General features: G+C 40.4%; 1 protein-coding gene across 9 annotated transcripts in view; it reads right to left on the minus strand.

The window, feature by feature from the left end:
* The window catches only part of CUX1 (cut like homeobox 1), a 284,219-nt gene that overhangs the window by 22,327 nt on the left and 241,019 nt on the right, over positions 1-20,873 (minus strand). For 4 of the 9 annotated variants that reach the window (XM_074923158.1, XM_074923156.1, XM_074923155.1 and 1 more), the window contains 2 exons: positions 16,040-16,304; positions 8,835-11,476 (listed from right to left, as the gene is read on the minus strand). The exons of the other annotated variants lie outside the window; for them this stretch is intronic. In XM_074923158.1, the coding sequence (XP_074779259.1) occupies positions 10,765-11,476; positions 16,040-16,304 (977 nt within the window). In that variant the 3' untranslated portion in view covers positions 8,835-10,764. Of the gene's footprint in view, positions 1-8,834; positions 11,477-16,039; positions 16,305-20,873 lie in introns of those variants that run through there. 9 annotated transcript variants of the gene reach the window in all.

Genomic DNA, 20,873 nt, shown 5'->3' on the forward strand with positions numbered 1-20,873 from the left:
AAATACCAAGAAATAAAATGTTACAAAAGATGAGTCACAGCAACACAATGTGGGCTTCTCAAAGCTACTTGTACAAAAAAAATGACACTTTTTTTTGGTCAATTGGGTCTTTGTGAGGATCTTTTTTTTTTTTTTAAATCTGTGATTGTGAATATAACAAACAAGCTCTAAAAACATCTAAGACTTAGTGCGTTACAGAAAAAATATAAAATACTGCTAAAAATGTAAGACACCACAATACACTGGGGTAAAAACTGAGCTTATTATTAAAAAAAAAAAAAAAAAGTTCTCAGGAAAAAGTACACCACTTTCTGTTTGAGTTCATCTTGTGCTGTGTTAGTAGTCGGGGCATTTCAAAGGTCTGCCCATTATCATGGCAAGTAGTTATTGCACAAATGCAAAGAGTTAATTTTTAATAAAAAAATGAAAAGGGACATGAGGGAAACAATTTAAAAAAAAAAAAAAAAAAAAAGAACATCCCCCCCCCCCCCCCCCCCCCCCAGCCAGCCTCCATCTGCTTTGGAATTAACGTCCAAATTCGTACACTTGACATTCTCGCAGCATTTCCAGCGAGTGGGGCGCGCGGTGCCCAGTTTTGGAAAAGGAACGGCAGAAAATGTTTTTCAACACAGAAATGCATAGAGTATTCTGACAGGAACAACCTTTTTGTTTTGCAGAGGTTATCCAATAGTTACCGTAGGGCTTTTTTTTCCTTTTTTTTTTTTTTTCTTTTTTTTCTTTCAGACTATGCCAGAAGGAAAGAACCTCGCGTGGGAAATTCATCTGATGGTTTTTAGTGGGACACCCTCGAAAGGCAAAGTGCAAATTTGCTTCCAAATCCACAGAAGTGGTGATGTGCCCTGCAACTAGCTCAGCACCTTCCATCTCTGCCCACTGTCAGGTTTTACTGCGGGGCCGGCTGGTTCGGTGCTGACCGGAGGCCCTTTGCATCGTCCCTCGTGCAGACATACGCTCCCCTACAACGAGCAGGGGCAATTTTTAGCACAATAGTTTTTAGTTTGGCTTATACAGCTTTTCTCTCGCTTGCTCGTGAAGCGTTACCTAACCAGGGAAAGCCTGTCTGAACGTGTTTCGACACAGCAAGAAAACTAAATGACTCCTCCGTGACAAAGATCAATTCACAATATGTATTTCCAGAGTTCACACCAGGAAAAGTTGCTGCTGCACAAGGTGGGTTGTTGGTTTTTTTTTTTTTGTTTTGTTTTGTTTTTTTTTTCCTTGACCAACTTTGAATGAGAAGAAAATCAGCTCTGAATTCAGAAATTCAAACATATGCCAACAAAGATGAACATCACAGGAAACCAGTCTCTCATTTTAAATGAACACTCTTGAGTAAATCACAATGTACTTTGACAAAGGGGCACTGCATCTTCATGAAATTCTCAGTAGAGGCTCTAGGAGGCTAAGGGTATTTTCTCTCTCTGTATACTTTAAGTCTCTTCTCTCACAACTGAGGCTTCTTATTCTCAGTCCTAAATTATTTTAAAACTATTTAAATAATATTATTTATTAGGCATTTAGATAAAATACTTTTTTTTTTTTTTTTAAAAAAAAAAAGATTGCTCTAGGAAACACAACAGGGGCACAATGATATGGATACTACAACAAGCCAACAACCACCCTGCTCCATCACCAGGATAGCCCAAACTTTCTCCAACGTCTGTTTAGGGGATATATATACTCCTGTTGTGTTTATATCAAACAAAAACAAACCTCAAAAAAGAAACTGTTAAAATTAATCTCATAAATAGGAAATATTAGATTGTTTTCCTAATTACAAACCACCTTTATATATTTCACCTTATGATGCTGTAGAGAGAGCAAGCTTGAAAAAGAACACACAAGCGCTGGTAAGGGCTGAGGATCCTGGTGGGTGAAAGCCTGTTCTTTACAAAACCAAATTAAGATTGGAATGACTTTACAGTGCCTCGCCATCCAGAGACAACGTGGCTCTGGGCAGGGAAATGAAGACAGCATGTATTACTAATGGCACAGAAGGACAAGGTCGCCGTTAGCGATGGCTGAAGTCCACAAGTGTTTCTTGAATGCTGACAGACCTACGAGTACGCTGGGTGAGACTGAGCCTTACGAGCATGAACGCTGCCGGGTGATGGTGATGGACCTTCCAACCCCAGACCCCACCGTGCCGCTGGAGCCAACCCCGAGGGATTATGTATTGTTTTTCCCCAGGAACCTGAATTCTCCTAAACTAGAGCTTGCGCTCGCCTGCGTTTGGCTGCTGCGACACAAACCTCCAAACACAGAGCGAGAATTTCTATTGCACAAAGACTTAACGCACAGTGTTTGAAGTGCTCGTTAGCAAAGGGGCAACTCATGTTGGGCCACTGAAACGCTCCTCGATCGGTGTTTGCTTCCCCCCACCAAATGAAAAGTGGCTGTGAATGCTGCAATCTAGATCACTGTGCTTTAGATTATTCTCCACAAAGAGATTAGGAAATAAGGCACATAGCTTTCCAAGTACAGAAAGTTTGTTAAATAGCAAATTTTAGGAAAGTAGCAAAAACTAAAAATGGGAAATGTGGTTACAGAATTTTGATGACATGCTTACTGAATGAAAATAAAAGAATTTTAAGATAAACTAAAATCTTTCCCCTACAGAAAAAAAAAAAAAAAAAAAAAAAAAAATCCATGATCTCTCTCTAGAGGAGACGAGAAGGAAATGGAAGCCCTGATCAAGGAAAAAGAAAGATACAGATGTGACCTTGCTTATTCCCCACACACCTCCTTTACGAACTAGATGCTTAAGTACAACCTGTATAGTCTGTACCAGCATCCAGAGGTAACTAGGTACTTTGGAAACATTATTAAAGCTAGTAATAATTTACTCACATATAAACAATACATTAAAATAGCACTAAGGGTCTAATGTAAGCTAACAAAAGCCAGAGAAGTCTGATTGAAAGACTGATTGTAGAAAACATATTTGTAGTTACTTGGAGATAAGATTGTACTTCAGTGCAAGTCAAGTGCCAAGTTGTATTTCTTCTGAAAACACAGACGCTTGCCTTCTAAGAATGGCATAACGGAGAATTTCTATCTCATTCCTAAGAATACTTGAATTTTCAGCTTAGGGAGAGCAAGAATGAACTGCTTGCTTTAATTTGATACTTGGCTTAATTTACTGATCAGCTGGTTTTGTGATTGTTTTAAATATGTCTTTACTGTTCATCTTCCCACTGTACACAGATACAGGAGAGTATATTTTACACGTGCAAATATCTGGCATGTTAACTTCCTGCAGGTCCTATTGAAGCAAAACCTACAGACCAACTGTTACAGGATGTTGCAGACAAGGTCTGACCCTTCCTTTCAAATTACTTGGCTTTTGCACATCTCAGACCCTTGGAATTATTTTTATGTATTCTGAACGTGATCTTCCCCCTCCTCGTTAGCTAAACCCACGTATCTCAAAGAATCCGATCTCTCAGATGGCTAATCCCCTCTTTACAACAGGGAACTTATCTGACAAGTGGGAAAATGGCATCCTCTACACATTAAAATACATATTGGTTTTAAGCCCTCATTCACCTATGCCCCAAATGATTTTCAAGAATTTGGCTGTAGCAATTCTACTGCACCATTAAGACCAAGCACACAAACACTACATATACAGAGGGGCTTTTTCATATTGGAATCATGTACATATACACATTTAACAACTCCTAAAAATGCATATTAATTACCCGCATAGACAGAAGAGGATAACACAACTTAATGTCACTATTCTTGTTATCAACAGAGAGATTGTGCTGTTATGAACATTACCACAGTATTACACAGTAACTATGCAAAAAGCAGGTATGTCACCATAACAGCAGGAAATTCCTGGCATGACTCTCCATTTCCAAGGATCTTTGGATGAAGACTGTACTACATAGTACAAATATCTCTAAAATTCAAACGAGAAGTCAATGACACAACGTCGAGGGGACTTCAGGCATCTACTTTTGCTGTACTGTTTCCTGCACTGTTTCATTATGGTTAAGAATTCAGTTATACTCTGCACTTGGCTGTTTCAAAACATAAAGAAACTGAAATGATACTGTGAAACCAACAGTCTTAATAAGAAGAAATCTAACATCACTGTGAGTAAAGCAAGCTTGAAAAATGGCAGTAATTCTCTTTCATAGAATAGCTGGACAAGGAAAAAGACAATAATCTTACTAATTTTTTAAAAGGAGGCATTTCCTTTTAGTGCACTTTAGTGCCAGAACATGTTTGTGAACAGCAATGAAAATCAGGCCCAGGAATCAGATCAGGTTTGTTTCCATTCACTTAGCTGTAGAAACACACTCTTCACAGACAGCCAAGGCCTCTGGGTTTGAGATGGAGTGCCCAGGTTTTGGAAGAAGCAGGCATGATGCCTCCATCAGTCCTTGGCTGTACCAGTGGATGCCGGTGAGGAGGCTCACTAATAAAGTTCAATGAATGACTTTCTTCAACTGGAGAATGACCTTACAACTTATAACCTGTATTCAGTATGCCACAGTACCACTTGGCTGGGGAGGAAATCATCCCTGAGGAGAGAGATGGCACCACTTACATACCTGTTTTTAAGGCTTTTTGAAAACTTAAGTGCACAGGCCTAACGCTAACCTTCTCCAAAAGGATAAATTTCACCTTCAGAGCATAAAAACTTTTCATCCTTGCATATTAATAGGGTAGGGTATAGCTCATGACCTGGTCATGTAGGACAAATCAGTCCCTAGGCATAGCATAAAGGGCTTTTCTTGCTATAAAGTTCATTATTAATTATATTTTATACATGGCATAGTCAATATATCCCATAGAAGAGATGGGGAGGAAAGAACAAATTGGTGAAATAGTATTTCTACATTTTAGAGCTCAAATACATATGTGAAGGAGACAGGGACTGCTATCTCACTTTTCAAACTAAGAAGGTTGAGCCAGAAAAGAAATTCAGATCTCGTGCTTTCCATACCAGTGATTCTCCTTGCAATTTAAAACCAGCCAGCAGCATTTTAAACTGCTGGGAAAAAAAAAGTCTATCGTTTGTACAGAACTTTAAAGTATTTTTTTTTTTTTAAAAAAGTTGATTGTATATGCAACACAAAGGAAGAAAATGTTGATGTTTGAACAGTGTGGCAGCAGAAAGTGCAAGGGGAAAGTAAGAGGCCAACGTATGAGTGAACTGAATACTGCTTTGCAGCTGTTTTATCTGTGCGAGTTAAATTTAGGAATATGAAGCTATAAGCAGCTTGTCTCGTCAGGGCCAAAACTGCCACGCACTCACAGGAAAGACTGGGTTTGGTTTTAGTTAAATCCAGCCCCCACCTAAGAACCAACTTTTCTTCTTCTCCTCCTGTGCTTCTGAGAGTCTTCAAGAAATGCTCACAGCTCAGCCACACACAGTAGCTTTAAGAGAGACAATATCCTAGGTTACGTACACTAGGTGAAGAAGAAAGAAGATAATTTAAGAAACTCACTTGTTAGAAAGAGACACAAATCAAGCAAAAATAGTGCCCTCCATCTGCATGTTAAAATGTCACCACTTTTGGTTTGCAACAAATTGCTAAGATTACTGATCTCTTTGCAACCTTGCTAAAGGCACTGGTCCAGATTACTGCAACATTTCAGTTTAAATAAACTATTTTGGATTTAAGTGCAAAGAAGTGTTCAAAACCAATTACTTTTTTCATGTATTCTCATAATTTATATATGGTAACAATGTGGGTTTTTTTCCCCCTGTTTCTAACCTGCCCTGTTTTTGCCAGGAGCATTTTTATTTAATGTATGTTTTAAGAATACTTGAAATTAATAATTTTAAGATGGAAAATGACAGAATTCTGACAGCAGCTGTGCTACTGGGGACTGCAATCACTGTTAGCATTTTCCATTTTTTCATTACATTATTTTGTCAGATTTCCCTCCATCCTATTTTATGTGAATTTATCAGCTTTGTAGTTTCAATTACCACCAGAATGATGCACTACCCTAACTTACTATTTCTCCCATTAAAGGATTGAAAATAGCAACTTTTAAGTAATTGGATCCGAGAATATTGCATAGAATTCTGTTGTATTCATGAAACCCCTTCTCTACAGCATTCCCATATGAACAAGTTACATAAAAATAATGCAGAGATCTTTCACCTAATGAGAAAGGCACATAAATATTTTTCTTTTTAACTGTAAGATAGATCTTTCCCATTACAGCAAGGAGTTTATTACTAAAGGACTCACTAATTCATGATATGGGCAGAGTGCACTGATACAGGTTCCTTTAAAGAGTGCCTCTATTTTTAGGCATTTTACAGATGAATAAATAAAATGGTCAAATATTATGGCATCAACAGCAATTGCAATTAAATGCACTTCAAAAAAACATGTGCAATTCTATTGTCTGAAATCTGTATCCTCAAAAATGGAATTGTATTGACAATCCCACTGAATGACCCCTTTGCCAAGGGATACTCTTCCCTTGCTTTTAGCAAACAAAATACTACACTTCATTCCTTCCCTATCCATCCAGAGAGAAACATCAACAATTTTAACTGCAGTATAAAAGTATTTCTGTTAAAATAGCCTGGACCCTTCATCTACAGCTTAATAAGAGCATGGAACTGGAAACAGAAAGAGAAAATAAAAATGCTTTTAAAGAACTTCAGGAAAAAACAGACTCTGGGATTACAAATTTTCTGAAAACTGCCTGTGCTTTTACCCACCAAGAAAAGAAACGTCAGCAAGGGCTCTTGTTGCCATGCTCTGCAGAATGACTGCCCCGTGAGATGAGCCCCACGTCACACGTGCCTGAGTAACGCCTTCTCCTTCTCCCTTCTGTGTGATCACTGACCCAAGAGGGTAAAAAGCCACCGTGCTACTCCTTGGCTTTTCTTCTCCTCCAACTTTTTATCCTTTTCTTTTAATTAAGTAAAAAAAAATTATTCTGATACACATTTTCCTAAAAGCATCACTTCCAACTGCTGCACTTGACCAGAAATATAGCCAAAATCTTTCAGTGTTGCTAAAGTTCAGTCTCTAAACCAGGGAGGTCTCTGCCAGTTTGGAAAGCCAGTAGGTAACTCATCTCCAATAAGAGAATCTCAGCAGTAGTTCAAGCTAATCCATTTTACTTTCCACTGAAACAGAAAAGCAGCCGTGACCTCGGCTAAAACTGGGAACAAAGAGCTGGGAACATCACTTCAACTCTACGAGCTCGTTCTGAGGGTGTTTGTCTGCCCGTGCCCTTAAATAAGGGGTCACTAAGGAACCCAAAGTGACTCCCGGCAGGATGGCCTGGGTCACCTCAACAGCATCTCAGCAGGCTAATCCACATTCAACGCAGATCATTAAATAGGAAACAACAAAAGGAGCTAAGCCATTAATAAAGTGCCAAAAAATATAGGAAATACTGACAGCATTTTATTTGATTAATTTTATAATAGATACCAATGACAACCCTTGGCAGGATGGAGTGACTTCTGACTTATGAATGCTGTCTTTATCCAGCAAAATTACATGATTCAAATGTAATAATGGAACTTAGAATTAACAGTTAGTGTTATAAAAGAAAGACTTCCTCTAGGGCAAGCTACAGATATGCTTTTTAAAAATCATTACAGCATTAAAAATTGGGCAGATGCTGAAGAATCTTAAAGAACTAGTGGAAACCTGAAAAGCAAAACAAAAATAAACAGAAAAAAAGGAAAGATATAAGTTTCAAGGCACTTACGTATTGCTTATTAAGAAGAGAGATTGACCTTAAGTGCTGCATTTGCGTTCAACCTGTGAATACAGTTCTGCTGTCATATAATGCAGCGAGAGCTCTCAGTAAGCATCATGGAATGCAATCATATAAACACAGGCACAAGAACAGTTTGGGGAATATTAATTTTAAAGAAATCATCAAACAGAAAAAAACCCTCACTATCAAGAAAGCCGAGTGTAACCACTTGACTGCATCAAGCACCTGATCTCAAATCAGCAGACAAGGACAGTAGGAATAGACTGGCAAGTGTATTGCCTAGAATTAATTAAAAAAACCCAACCTGAACCAAACATCAACAAAGGAAAAAAACAAAGAACACAAGAAAATATCTGCATCTTCTAGTCAGAAGTTTTGCTTCTTGGCTGAAGACGCATCTTGTAATGACTTGTATTAAGGTATGTCTATTTTACCAGGATGTGCATTTATCAGTGGAGCTGTGCTTTGTAAGTCAAACCAGGACATTGTACAGATACAGAGAGGTAACACTTTGCTTCAGCACGTTATTTCCCTCGCTGGCCGTTCCTGCGGACTAACTGCACTCCAGGTAAGAAGCCGTCATCACTTCCAGCACGTGCTCTCACATACTGGTGTCTGTTATTACCAATTGTCTCCTCAGCTCATCACAGAAAGGGGCAGTTGCTCTCTCTGCTTCTCAATTTTAGTTTTGCATCACAAAGTCCCCAGTTACCCAAGGAGGTATCCTGAAACAGCTACCAGTAAAAATAGGAAATAAATCCCTGCCTTTCAGCCTCCTAGAGCCTTCTTTTCTTAATCATGAAAAGGATTGATTTTAGTGTACTTATTCTTAATTTGTGAAAACTTGCGCTAAGTGCTGCTGTTGCATGTTAAGAGACTGTAAATGAAATACATAAGTTCTAAAACATCATGCAAGAAATGTGGTTTCACATCTTACAGTCAAAAATCCTACTAATGAATTAATACAAGCACACTGAGGTGTAATATTGGGAACATACCTTTAAAGTCGGAACTCCTCTCCCCATCCCTCCCTCCCCCAAAATCAGAAAAGTAATATTAATTAAACTTAAGAAGTAATGAATGCACCATTAAAGTGTCATCAAAAAGATGCTGACCTAAGACAAAAGTTCAATGATACACAATACGGTCAAAAAGTCTTCAATCAATAATATACAGTATGACAACTACATCTTGTAAATTATACCCAATACTGCCGGCAGTCTATCCCTCTAAAGAATATTTGCCCCCTTTCATCCCTTCCTAACAATCAGATAATAAAATACAGCACCTATAAATAAGCAAAAAAAAATTATATATATATATATATTTATATATATATATATTCCGAAATCATCTATTGTTAGTTTTAAAGATATGGCAATAAAGGAGTCTAAATTAGCAAACTTGTAGAAGCCATAACTGATAAAACAGCTTATTGAAAAAAGGTGGCAGTAATGCACTCTATGTGTGCACAAGTACGTAAGAAAATACACAGACGTATAAAATTGCACGCACACACTCACGCACACGCATCCTTCCACACACCTCTATGCTCACGCATATACATATAGACAACAGGAGGAGTTAGAGACAAGTTAGAATTTGATTTGTACTTTGATCAGCCCTAACCTGTGCATAAAATAATGGAAAAAGGCTGTATTTCTGCAGGGCAGAATGGTCTAGACTGGGACTCAAGAGCATGAATGTTTTGGTTTGGAGTCAGGGCTATTTCTGTCCCGGTAAGAGCCCGTCTGGTCATTGCCATGTACTCTTTATCCACGCAAAAATAAGCTTCCCACAACTAAAACGTATTTAAAATCAGTGCTTGTGGTGGGAAAAGAGTCAGTAAATGGCCACCAACAGCAGGAAAAGTTCTCTATCTGAGGCAGCTCCAGTCCCCTCTTAGTGGTGTGTGACAGCAATCGTACACATGAACTACACTTTAATTGATTCCAGGTAAGCTGAATATTTCGGGTTATGGAATACACCCCGAAAGTAGCAGGCTGAAATGTTACTGGCCAACATTTTTTGAGTGATCTGTCTTTACTGAAAGGAAATTCTGTACACTACGAACCAAGTGAAATGATCAAGTACATGCTGTTTCTAAGTTGTCTCCTAAACCTCCTAGATATGAGGTCTGATCAGCGTGCTCTGTGGTTAGAGGTTAAAAAGCAGATTATAAAATACCTAGATTCAGATTTTTTTTTTTTTGTCCTGATTTGGCCTAAAATGGAGTGTATTAAACAAATTCTGGTCTGCAAAAGACCAGAATCAGTTAAAGCTATGAAACAATGTGCACTACGTGTCAATATTCTATTTCACTTACAAGAAAACACTAAGTCAGCTACCACAAATTAAGATATTTTCCTGATGTGACTTTTTTTGTTTTGTTAAAAAATATGTGGAGTAAATGTGTTTTTTTTTCTTTAATTCAAAGTTTCAAACAACAAGATTCTTTTCTTTTCTTGAAAATATGTAGGAATCCAAACTAGTGTGTTTAGAGTCGGTTGACTGTGCAATCTCTTAGTGGCAACTGAACAGCTACAAAAAACTTTCTTTTTTTTTTCTTTTTTTTTGAAAAATCTCCCCTTTTTTCCTGGTTTAAGAAGATAATAGTGTATTATCGCTCTGTAGCCATTAGATGGCAGATAAAAAGCCCCCTTTTAATATGTGGGTTTGATTTTTTTTCTTTTTTTTCTGTTTTTCTTTTTTTAAAGCCCACACCAAAGAGGAGGGCACAAGGCAAAGCTGTATGAGTTATTCCAGAAATTGTGGAAATCACTTAGGGCAATAATAAAAACACTTCAGGGTACAAAAAAGCTTGACTACACATTTCAGTTTTCTTCCTCGAAAACACAAACATAAATTGGGCTTAACGCTCCTTTTTGTTTTCTATATGCACCTTGGCCTATGGCGTTTTTGCCCTGTGGCCCGCAGGGCGGTTAAGTGCGCAACACAATAAAACCAGTAGAGGTCCAGTTTCACTTCCCAGCTCTCCAGAGTTGGGTGAGTTTAATCTCAAAACTCCCACTCGACGGCCTCTTCTCGACTCGCGGCCTTCTCCAAGCGGTGGATGATGTTGTTCAAGTTTGCCGCTTTCTTTTTCCTCAAGGAGCTGTCTCGCGTGTTCCTGGAGCTCGCCGCCTCGGAGAAGCCAAACAAGCTCTGAAGAGAGTTGGCTTTCTGCGAGCCTGTGGCTGGCGTCGAGCTCGTACTTGGCACACTGGAGATTTTCTCTGAACTTTCTTTTGACTTGTAGGAGCTCTCCCCTGTAAGGACTGAGGTGGAGGCAGCTGAGGTAGAGGCATCCCCTTCCGTGGCAGAGTTTGGCAGTGTCTCCAGAGCTTCTCCTGGGCGCTGCGATGCCGGCGGAGAGCTCTGGCGCGGTGCTCTGAGCCTGCCCTCGTCGTCAGTGTCCTCCAGGCTCTCCGCCTGGAACGGCTCCGCTTTCTCCGAAGACCTGGCGCCTTGCAGTGCCTCTTCCCCCGCTTCGAAAGCCGACTCCGCTGGCCCTCCCTGAGACTTTGTGGTTGCATTGCTGTACTCATCCGCCTCCGGGCCACTCGGCTTTCCTTCAGGTGGGCCTTCTGTGTCCACGCCATCGCAGCTGTCTCCCTCGGAGCTGTGAGCGGCCCTGCTGCTTCTGGCGGAAGGAGAGTCGCTCGACCCAGCCTGGCTCTGGCTTCCGGCTTGGATCTCCTCGATGAACAGCTCCCGGCGGATGCGAGACCTAGGAGACAGGGGAGAGGGATGGTGAGTCTGCCGGCGTCACTCGGAGCCCCCCTGCTCTACGAGATTTGTCATTCCAAACGCCATTTGCCCCGGCTATGGGACAGCTGCACCAAGCCGGCCAGCAGAAGTGCTCACACCCTCAAACCCAAAGGACTGACTGAAAAGGCGTTGGGAAGAACATGAAAAATTGTCAAGATGCCCTTAATTTCATTTTCCCTGGCCACATGCCTGCTGCAAAGCTGGCAGTGCTGGAAGGATGCAGGCTACAAACCCCAGATGGCCCCGGGGGCTCCTCCATGGCATGGCAGGAGGGCAGGCAGCTGCAGCCAGGATTTTGAGCAGATAAGCCATTTCTGGTAATTTCTGCAGTGTTTAGTTAGTCTGACTTCAACCAAGATTTTGCATATTTATTGTAAATCTGATGTTGATGACTGCCCCTTGTAGTAAGCACAGCAGGCATTATGAAATAAAGCAAAAATATAAACTTTATGCAGATAATCAATTTGTACTAAAATTATTGGTGAAAACCAATGACAGATCATCTTCCTTTTTTTTTTTTTTTCCAAGTTTAAATTAAGTATCATTCATAATTGTATGATCAGTTTTTACAGCACTGGATGTGGTTTAAGGGATGCAGAAGAAAGGCTCTGCAGTCTCCAATTCCCCGTAAGTCTGACATCAGGGAGGTGAAACTTTACAATACACTGGACCAGAAAAGGGATGATTTAAAAAATATGAATATATTCCTAGCAGATCCAGAAGAAAACAACTTGCACATACAAGACAATTCAGATTTCTACCAGAAGTGAATCACAGCTGGCCTAAACAAAAAATAAACAAGGAAAAAATCTGGACAACCCCTTAGTGTTCTCCTGGACATCAAGGAGAACTGAAGATGAAACAAAGTCTGTTGTTCTGAAACTGCTCTGGGGAAGCACAGCCTTTTGACACGCTGTCAGTCTATGAGCTGGTTGGACTTCTGCCTCATTTTTAATTTAAAAAATCTATTTCAGTACATGAATAGCGACAAGGCAAGCAGTGCATTTCAAGAGAATTAATGCACTCCATGTGGCGTTAAAATTGCCTGGTGTGCCACTGTGTGCCTCTTATTACTTGAAGTGTTCAATAATACCCCAAACACCCTACCTCTGCCATTTCACTTGGTCCTTCCTCCCACTTCCTTCTCTGTTTAGAAGCTTCCAATATCCTCACCAGTACAGAACAGTTCATGAAAAAATCTTAATGTCTGGACTAACTCCTCCTCTGTACTGCTCTAGCAGTAGGAGAGGTTATGACCACTGTCCAGGTCCTAATTTGCAACCAAGAGGGAGCCTCAATGACCCGTGGTCAGGAATGGGACTACAAACACAGGGAGAGTTTAGCAAAACTTTATCTTTCAGAGTGAAGGTAACACTTTTGGTTTTAGCCAGGGAGAACTGCTAAGAGGCTTGTAATTCACAAATGAAATGCTGTGCCCATGCTGATAGCTGTAGGAATTTTTAATTTTTCTCTTTGTGTGCTATGGAAGACGGCACACAATGGAAAAAAATTGGGATAAATGCAGAACATCATCTGAATACTGCTTTTGAAGCTATTATTGATGTACTCGAAACGCAACAGAGTATTTCAGCAGTACTTGTTGACTCTACACTTTTGAGGGATTTAGGGGTCTGTAAATTTTCCCTAGAGAATATTATTCACCTAACAGAAGACCACAGGTGCTAACATTAATTCTCTATTACCATTAACAGCATGCATCCTGCAACATTGATTATCAGCCTCTATTTCTGCCTATAATCTCCTGCATGGACAATGATCCAGAACACACTGCTTCTGTAACATTCCCCAAGTCAGGAGAGGAAACGGGTAAGAGCTTTATGCCTGCATGGCATTTAAAACACCTCGGCTCCAGAAAGATACTGAAGGATGACATGTTCACTGAGCACAGCCCTGCAGAATACAGGCTCATGTCTGCAAAAATCCCTGGAATTCACACCCAATATATTGCTGCTGGAATCTAGTCTGGCTCCTGATTAACACAGTAATTAAATCCCTATGGTAAAGAAGAACTGGTGACAGTAGCTAGGAAATTCCAGATATCATTCCTCTCAGTGGAAGGGGTTGGCCTCCACATCAACACATCCTGTTGGCATTCATCGGTGTGATTCCAAATATCAGCGATCTCCTGAGGTATATGTTGAAGTTCTCTGTACAGGCCTTCACACAACACCTAAACAAGCACAGTGCTACAGTTCATTGAAAAATATGCCCACGATAAAAGCAATGAAACTTAGGATCCAAGAGCACTAGATTATATTTCAAGAAGTTTTGATTAATTCCTGATGCTTCTGTAGAATCCCATCTGGTGGATATAAAGTTAGATTCTGCTGTAGCAACCACCTTTGCAAAGTGAGGTTTAGGCTGAGTCCCGAAGGAAAAGCATCACCACAACAGGATTCCCAAGAGACTGGAAGACAAAGTTGTCCGAATCTGTACCCTGCCTTACCTGAAGTTACTTTAAAGAAAAATCTGCATATTAAAGAAAAATCTGTATATAAAAGAATAACTAGATGGTCTGAGATGTGGAACAGCTTTTGTATAAAGACTCTTCAGTTTGGAAAAGAAATGTCTGAGGGAGAGCATAAAAGAGATAAATAAAGTGTGGCCTGGAGAAGATGAAGAGGGGAAACACTACCCATTTCTTAATACATGAGCTGCAGAACAGTCAGACCCTGTTCCCCTAGCAGAACATGTAGCTTGTACCTCTTCTGCAATGTCCTGCCAATGATTTAAGAGTACTTCATGTATGAAAGCTAAGAAAATTATTGTATGGAGGAAAAGAACAGGCACGTGTGTTGATTTTGCAGTGGTGGGAACTGCTTAAAGCACCCAGGGCTCCACACAGGCTTGAAACCTCTCTGAGTCCTGGAGACTCAGCAGCACATCTGGGACCCGGTCCAGATCACTCAGTGCTCGGAGGCTTGTGCTACCCACCAGCCTACAGCACCTTGTTTATACATTTTTTATTTTGTATACAACTGTCAGCACCTAGTCTACATGACTGTATAGCTTGGTGTGGCTAAACACGCTGATCAATCATGACTTGTCACGCTTTCTCGCAGCACGCCTAAACAGGAGATCTCATGATAATGAGGAAGATGACACATGCCACCAGTGCTCCTGCACTCGTCTGCGTAAGTGAGAACAGCACATTTTGCTGTCAGGCCGAAGGGAACATATTTTCATAGGCATTCCTCCAACTTGTGTATAATTGCCTAGAAGTGGGAATTGGAAGGGAGGCCTGCATTTTGAGAACTCGGAGCAGTGAAAGAGGCTGCATCTGTAGTGAATTCAAGTCAATGAAATTCAGTGTAAGTATGATTACTCGTTGGTTATAATTTTTAGATTTTTTTATTGTTTACTATAAACATTATTTAACTATTGTGCATAATATTTCTGACATATCTCATTAAACTGTGCTGCTTCTGCTTCAACAACTTCCCTGTTAAAAACTGAGAAGGGCCAAAGTGGAAAATACCCTTTAAATGTTAGCAGTTTCTATAAACAAACAAGTTTAGCAATCTGGACTAATTAGGAACATTGGTGGCTCCAAGTGAAGCAATAGTACTAAATCTGGTATCTTAACTGTACCTGTTCAATATTCATTAGCACAAGTTTCTTGGAGAAAATTCTGCTGCATTAATTAAGATTCCCAGTCCCAAGCAGTTGATAATATGTTTATTCAAATCCTTATAATTCTTATATGCCATTCCAGCATTGTTTCTTTTTATTGTTGTCTCTAGGCCAAAACCTATTTCACTGGTTCAAATGTGGGAAAGGTTCCTTCTATTATAAGAAAGGAACTAAACAGACCGACATCTTACTCCATTTCAGCAGGACTCAATGATTTAATCATAACAATGAAATAAATTTGCGGCCACAGCTGCCTTCAGGGTTATCAGTTCTCTGTCCTTCGTGACTTTGTGGAGCTTCCCAGAAATACATCACACACTGTGCTTATTTTCAATGCTCAGTGACTCAAGATCTAAGAGAAAATCCTCTTTTTGCTCTTATGGGGGAAAATTATATGATGAAAGCAGTGCAATTCTGATGCCATCCAGTAGAGGACACTTCCAAGAACCCCCCCACTAAGTGACCCAGGCATAACACACACTACACACACCTATATGTGTGCATCTATGTGCAAGTATATGTCTGTGTGAGCGTGCAGATGCAAGAAAGAAAGATCAGGCTTGATTACTGTGGTGGGATTTATAAATATTCAGCAGTGGACATCTCTAAATCTGTGCCCACCCCAAAAGCAAGATTTTCTGTTTAAAATACAACAGTATGTGAATATTGCTGATCCTCAGGGATGATTTAATATTAGTCTGGAGCATTAGCATTACTGTTAGTCAGAACCTGCCTGCTGTTGAAACTGTTCATTTTGTACAAGCGCTCAACGCTCGCGGAAGCGGACAGTCTGCTGAAGCAGAGTAGCACCCTGCCAAAGCAAATAAAATAAACGCTTTATGAGTAGGGCTCCCGGGAGATCTCCTACCTGTAATTGTGGAACCAGTTGATCACGGTGCTGGTTTTCAAGTTGAGCTGTGTAGCGAGTTCCTCAATGGTTTTTGGTGATGGGTATGGCTTTTGCTGGTAGGCTCGTTTCAGAGCTTCTTTCTCTTCCGGTGCCAGCACCACCCGGGGCTTCTTCAGCTGATGCTGTGGCTGCGGGCTGGCTCCCTGGCTGTAGTCTATTCCAGCGGATGAGGACTCGCAAGACTGACTGTCGCTAACAGAGCTGTGTCGCCGTTTCATGTAGGCTGAAAGAGAAGTGCATCGGATCATCCCCAGCTGAATACAAATGCAAAATCAATGAATATACGAGCTGTGGAGTAAATGTGAAGATGACAGGTTGTAGATGCATGGATGGGCTATTCGGAGAGAACAGAAAGGAAGGGACATCATCAGAGATCAGAGGAAAACAAACGTGGAGAGGATGCAAGAGGCAGAAAAAGAAGAAAGAAGGGGAAGAAAAGAGGGTAAATCAGCTGGAAACCTGCTGGAGTTTTCTGCTTTTTCAATGAACATGGGACATGAATAAGAGAGTTCAGTCAACACAACTTATTTCAAATTCACTCTTTCAAGAGTGGTGAACTTCCACGTAAGCACTTGATTAGGACAGCTGCACTTCATTTCAACCTTAATGTTTGTGGCTGTTATACATTTAAGGTGTATACTAAGGTCTCTCTAACACTTAAGGTCTCCGAATTAAAAATGCTGCTATGGAAGCCGAAGGCAGCTGCAGCCACATCGCCAACACACGATGGCGCCCGACACCCGGCGATCCCAGCCACAAGCTGAACAACCCATCAGGCGTTTGCTGCTTTTTTCCTACAGATCTTCGCTATAGCGGTGACAGGTTATGAAAGAAAAACAGCCCACAGCATCCTCCTCCCCTACGTAAGGCTTTTTCAAAAACGCATATACTTTTAAGAAAGCTCCTGCTGCACTGATGGAGCTCGGTGAGGCTGATGGCAGAAGCCTGTGATACCACCTCTGACTCTCCTCCCCGACAGGGACTGAATTATCCTGGCAAATTCTGCAAGGAAAGAGTCCCAGCAAACGCTGTCACTGACTTGATTGATTTACATCGGGCAAAGAGAGGTGGGATTTACTGCACCTGGCAGTATCATGCACAAGCACTGCTAATGAGGGGGCTGAAAACAGCAAATATAGATGAATCTTGTCAATAAAACATTTAATGGCCTGTTAAATACCTTCTAGATATTTAAGAGTTTAGGTATTCAAGAGCTGCAATTTGATAACCTCAGCTATTAAGTTCCAGATCACATCGGCCTGACATCAGTTTAGTAGGCACTAAATCTCCAAGAGGCAGAAGCTCCAGTCGGAGCCAGGGACCAATGTGGGGCACATGACATTGGTCAGCAACCAAATTCTTCAAAAAACTAATTTCCCTCTCCCCACAGCTCTGCCTTTGGGCTGAGGGTGCATGAAGAATAAAAATTCAATGCAATCAAAAAAACTGAAATGTTCAAAGCCCTTCTCACACAAGCCAGCTTCTTCTGGCAGAGCTCCCTACAGGACTGGCCAGGTTTTCTGTCTCCAGTGGGTTTCAGCATCCTGTCCTCTACATGGTGGTACGTCCAGTGGGGACCTTTTTACACTGTGTCTTACTATCATCGAAGTGAATTTTGAACACACTCTGTAACCTTTGGGGGTATCTGCATGGCCCCCATTTTGTTTTTCCTGAATATGACAGATTACCTGTGGATTGCCTACTGTGTAAGATCACTGATATGGAACAGAATGTGAGTTGCTCATGATCCATCACTCTGCCATGATACAGTCCTGCACGTGTTTGAAATAACCATTAAAAGGAATGTTTTTTATTTTTTTTTAAAAATACAATTCATTAAAAAAATCACCTATTTAAGTTGTTCCAACCAGATGAAGAACTGCAAAGTGACCGCAGATAAATGCATTATTTCAAGGTAACCTATTTGTCTTATTTTTGCATCTTTTGAGGAACTGTTACAACCTTGAACCATGGAATTAATCCTTCCAGCAATATAATCTCACATTTATATAAGGTCTTTAATTTCAAAGACTCCGAGGTGTTATCTCAAACTTGCATTCACGTGCAAACTAGATACAAGGTTCCCTTGTCTCCTTTGATAGCACAACCAAGAGGGCTGAAAGACAGCATCTAGCACTTCAGCAACGTGCAGCAGCTTACAGGAGGCCATGGGACAAACCAGAACCTCACATGGAAGATGTGAAAGGTGTTTAAGGCTATCTCTAACCAGAGTTTCTGAAATTTGGTCAGGCAACTGAATTAGCACGAGACATCCATGTATCAGGATGCTCTGAATCTCTGCTTTCTCTGCTCCCAAAGGATGGCATTTCTGGCAGGTCACAGCTCCCATCTTTAGACTCCTACGGACAGCATGAAGCTGTGATAGCTTGGGAAACATTTCATGCCCTCATGCCTGCCTCTGCTTTTGTAACCTCACCTTGGGATCGCAAAAGGTGCAATGGCTTATTCATATCTATCTCATGTGAATGGAACAAATTATATAAATGCACGTATCTCCTTGATGTAGACATAAAGAGTAGGATGTCCCACTGTCCTGTCATAAGCAATTGTTTTTCTGGAGGATAATAAATTATCAGAACAAATTTCCATTGGGCCAAAGGCACAATCCTGGCACTTCACCACGTGCTGAACTAGGACTTAAGCTTTAAGCTTTAATGGTGGTCTCTGGAAACTTCAGAGGACATTCTTAAAAGCTCTTCCTTTTTAATTCTTATTTTAAACATATGTGCTGCATGTAGACAACATAAGGAGATCATTCAGCACATTTGCAGTGACAGCAAGGCTCAAACCAGAATCCAAGTTGCAAACACACTTGATTTTTGGAGAAGTTTGATTTTTGTCTGTGATCAGTCTCCACTTCTCAGGAGACCTATAAGAAAACCCAACTCCAAATGTAATTTGGGCAAAGGTCTGGACGTGGGTCTGAGACCAACTTGTAAAGGCCAGGGCTATCCTGAGTTTTACTACCTTTTCTCCCTCTGCTGTTGCCAACGCAGCATCACTGTGTCCCTCTGGGATGGCTTCCCAGCACACGCTCAGCTATAGATGCAGCAGACGCTATTGCACAACTAGCGACTGCCCACTGAGGTAAAACAGAGCCTGTTTTAATGTAGTTTTTATCTTTCGTGGTATTGAACAAGATTATTAAAAAGCAAAATAATGGGGAAATAAAGGGAATTAATTTTTTTCCTGACAGCAGGCTTCAGTACTGTTCAGTGAGGAGCGTGACGTTACCAGCAGCACACACACCAGGAGGTTGTAAGAAAGAGGAATGAACTCTTCCAAGGCAGGAAAGGTGGTGCAGAGTGTCTCAGCCTCGTGAGCGTGAAGCCTCGGCTTCCTCCAAAGAGGTTAGTTAATGTACGTTGCAAATTTTTAGAATCTCTTAGAATGGACATTTATAGCACAAACTTCAGACTGGTAGAACAGAAAAAAAGATATACGCAGCTCACCTTTATCATAATTATTAATTTACTCCCGCAATAAAATATGGCAGAGAAATAATTGATAATAATGTTTCACTCGTAGCAGATACAGTTGCATTGTTCTTTAACTGACATTAGCTGAAGGGAAAGTTAAATTCTTAATGTGGCTCTAGAGCAATTTAAAAGGTTAAATCACAGGATCCTTACCTGCATGAAAGGATTTTGCAGAAAATACAGCACTGAATTCACTTTAGAGTGCTCTGCTATGAGGACAGCACTTACACAGTTCAGGAGCTCAGTACAGAGTCTCAATGATTTATAACCTTATCTCTATTCAGGTGCCATCTATAGAGCATATGTATTGCACACTATTTGATAAGAATCCAGTTTAGAAAATAGTTTTGAAAGGATATTGTCAGTACTACTTTTAAATTATTTTTATGTTATTTTCCTGCATTATGGGCGATATTCTCTTTGAGGCTATAAAAATCCAGCTAGTTGACAATTTTATTTCTGCCATGTTTCTAATACAGCAAAACCCATCATGGCTCCCTTTGGTTTACAGTTGGAAGTGGGAAACCCAAGTGGATTTTACTCCCCATGGAAGATCATACACAATTTGTGGTAAGATACTGCATTGCATTATATTATACTGGTTACTGTGACAAGGATTTGAATTTCTTCTTAAAAGCATGCAAGACTGCAATTCTCCTAGAAGCTCCCTCACTGCAATTTTTAATATAATCACAAAGTTCTCGATCAAATGTGCTAATGCTTTCAGGACATCATTCAACAGCAGCACTTTCAGTGCACACAATTAATGCTATCTGTACTAATATCATTAAGGGATAGCTCGACAGATGTATATATCATTAGTTAGTTAACTGCTGATAATGGCAACCTATAAGTCTCTCTTGTAAAATTACACAAACGTACTACAACTAGGGCTCTGAATAACCACTGTTTTTTAGTAAGGAATTTAAAATATAGAGAGCAGGATAAAATTTCAGGGTATACTCCCTACTAAGATACCCAATAACAACTTAGATCTCTCAGGTACATGCTCATGACTTAGCTGTTTTATGTGAGCATGTATTAATACAGTCATGTTCCCCCATCCCTACAAAGGCTACAGATTTCATTATTCTCAAATACCCTTTTATAAAGGCTGCATTTTTCTTTGCTCCTAGTGACCATCAGTGCAGGACTGGAGAGAAGCTCTCTCAGGAATCAATGCACAGTTCTTCCAGCCCAACATCTGTGACCAGCTGCAGCACTATTAACTAATAACCCAAAGCCAGCTCCCAAACTCACATTTCTCATTTGGTAAGGCAAGTTATCAGTGA

Source organism: Athene noctua, chromosome 19 (assembly GCF_965140245.1).
Source record: "Athene noctua chromosome 19, bAthNoc1.hap1.1, whole genome shotgun sequence".
Lineage (NCBI taxonomy): Eukaryota > Metazoa > Chordata > Aves > Strigiformes > Strigidae > Athene > Athene noctua.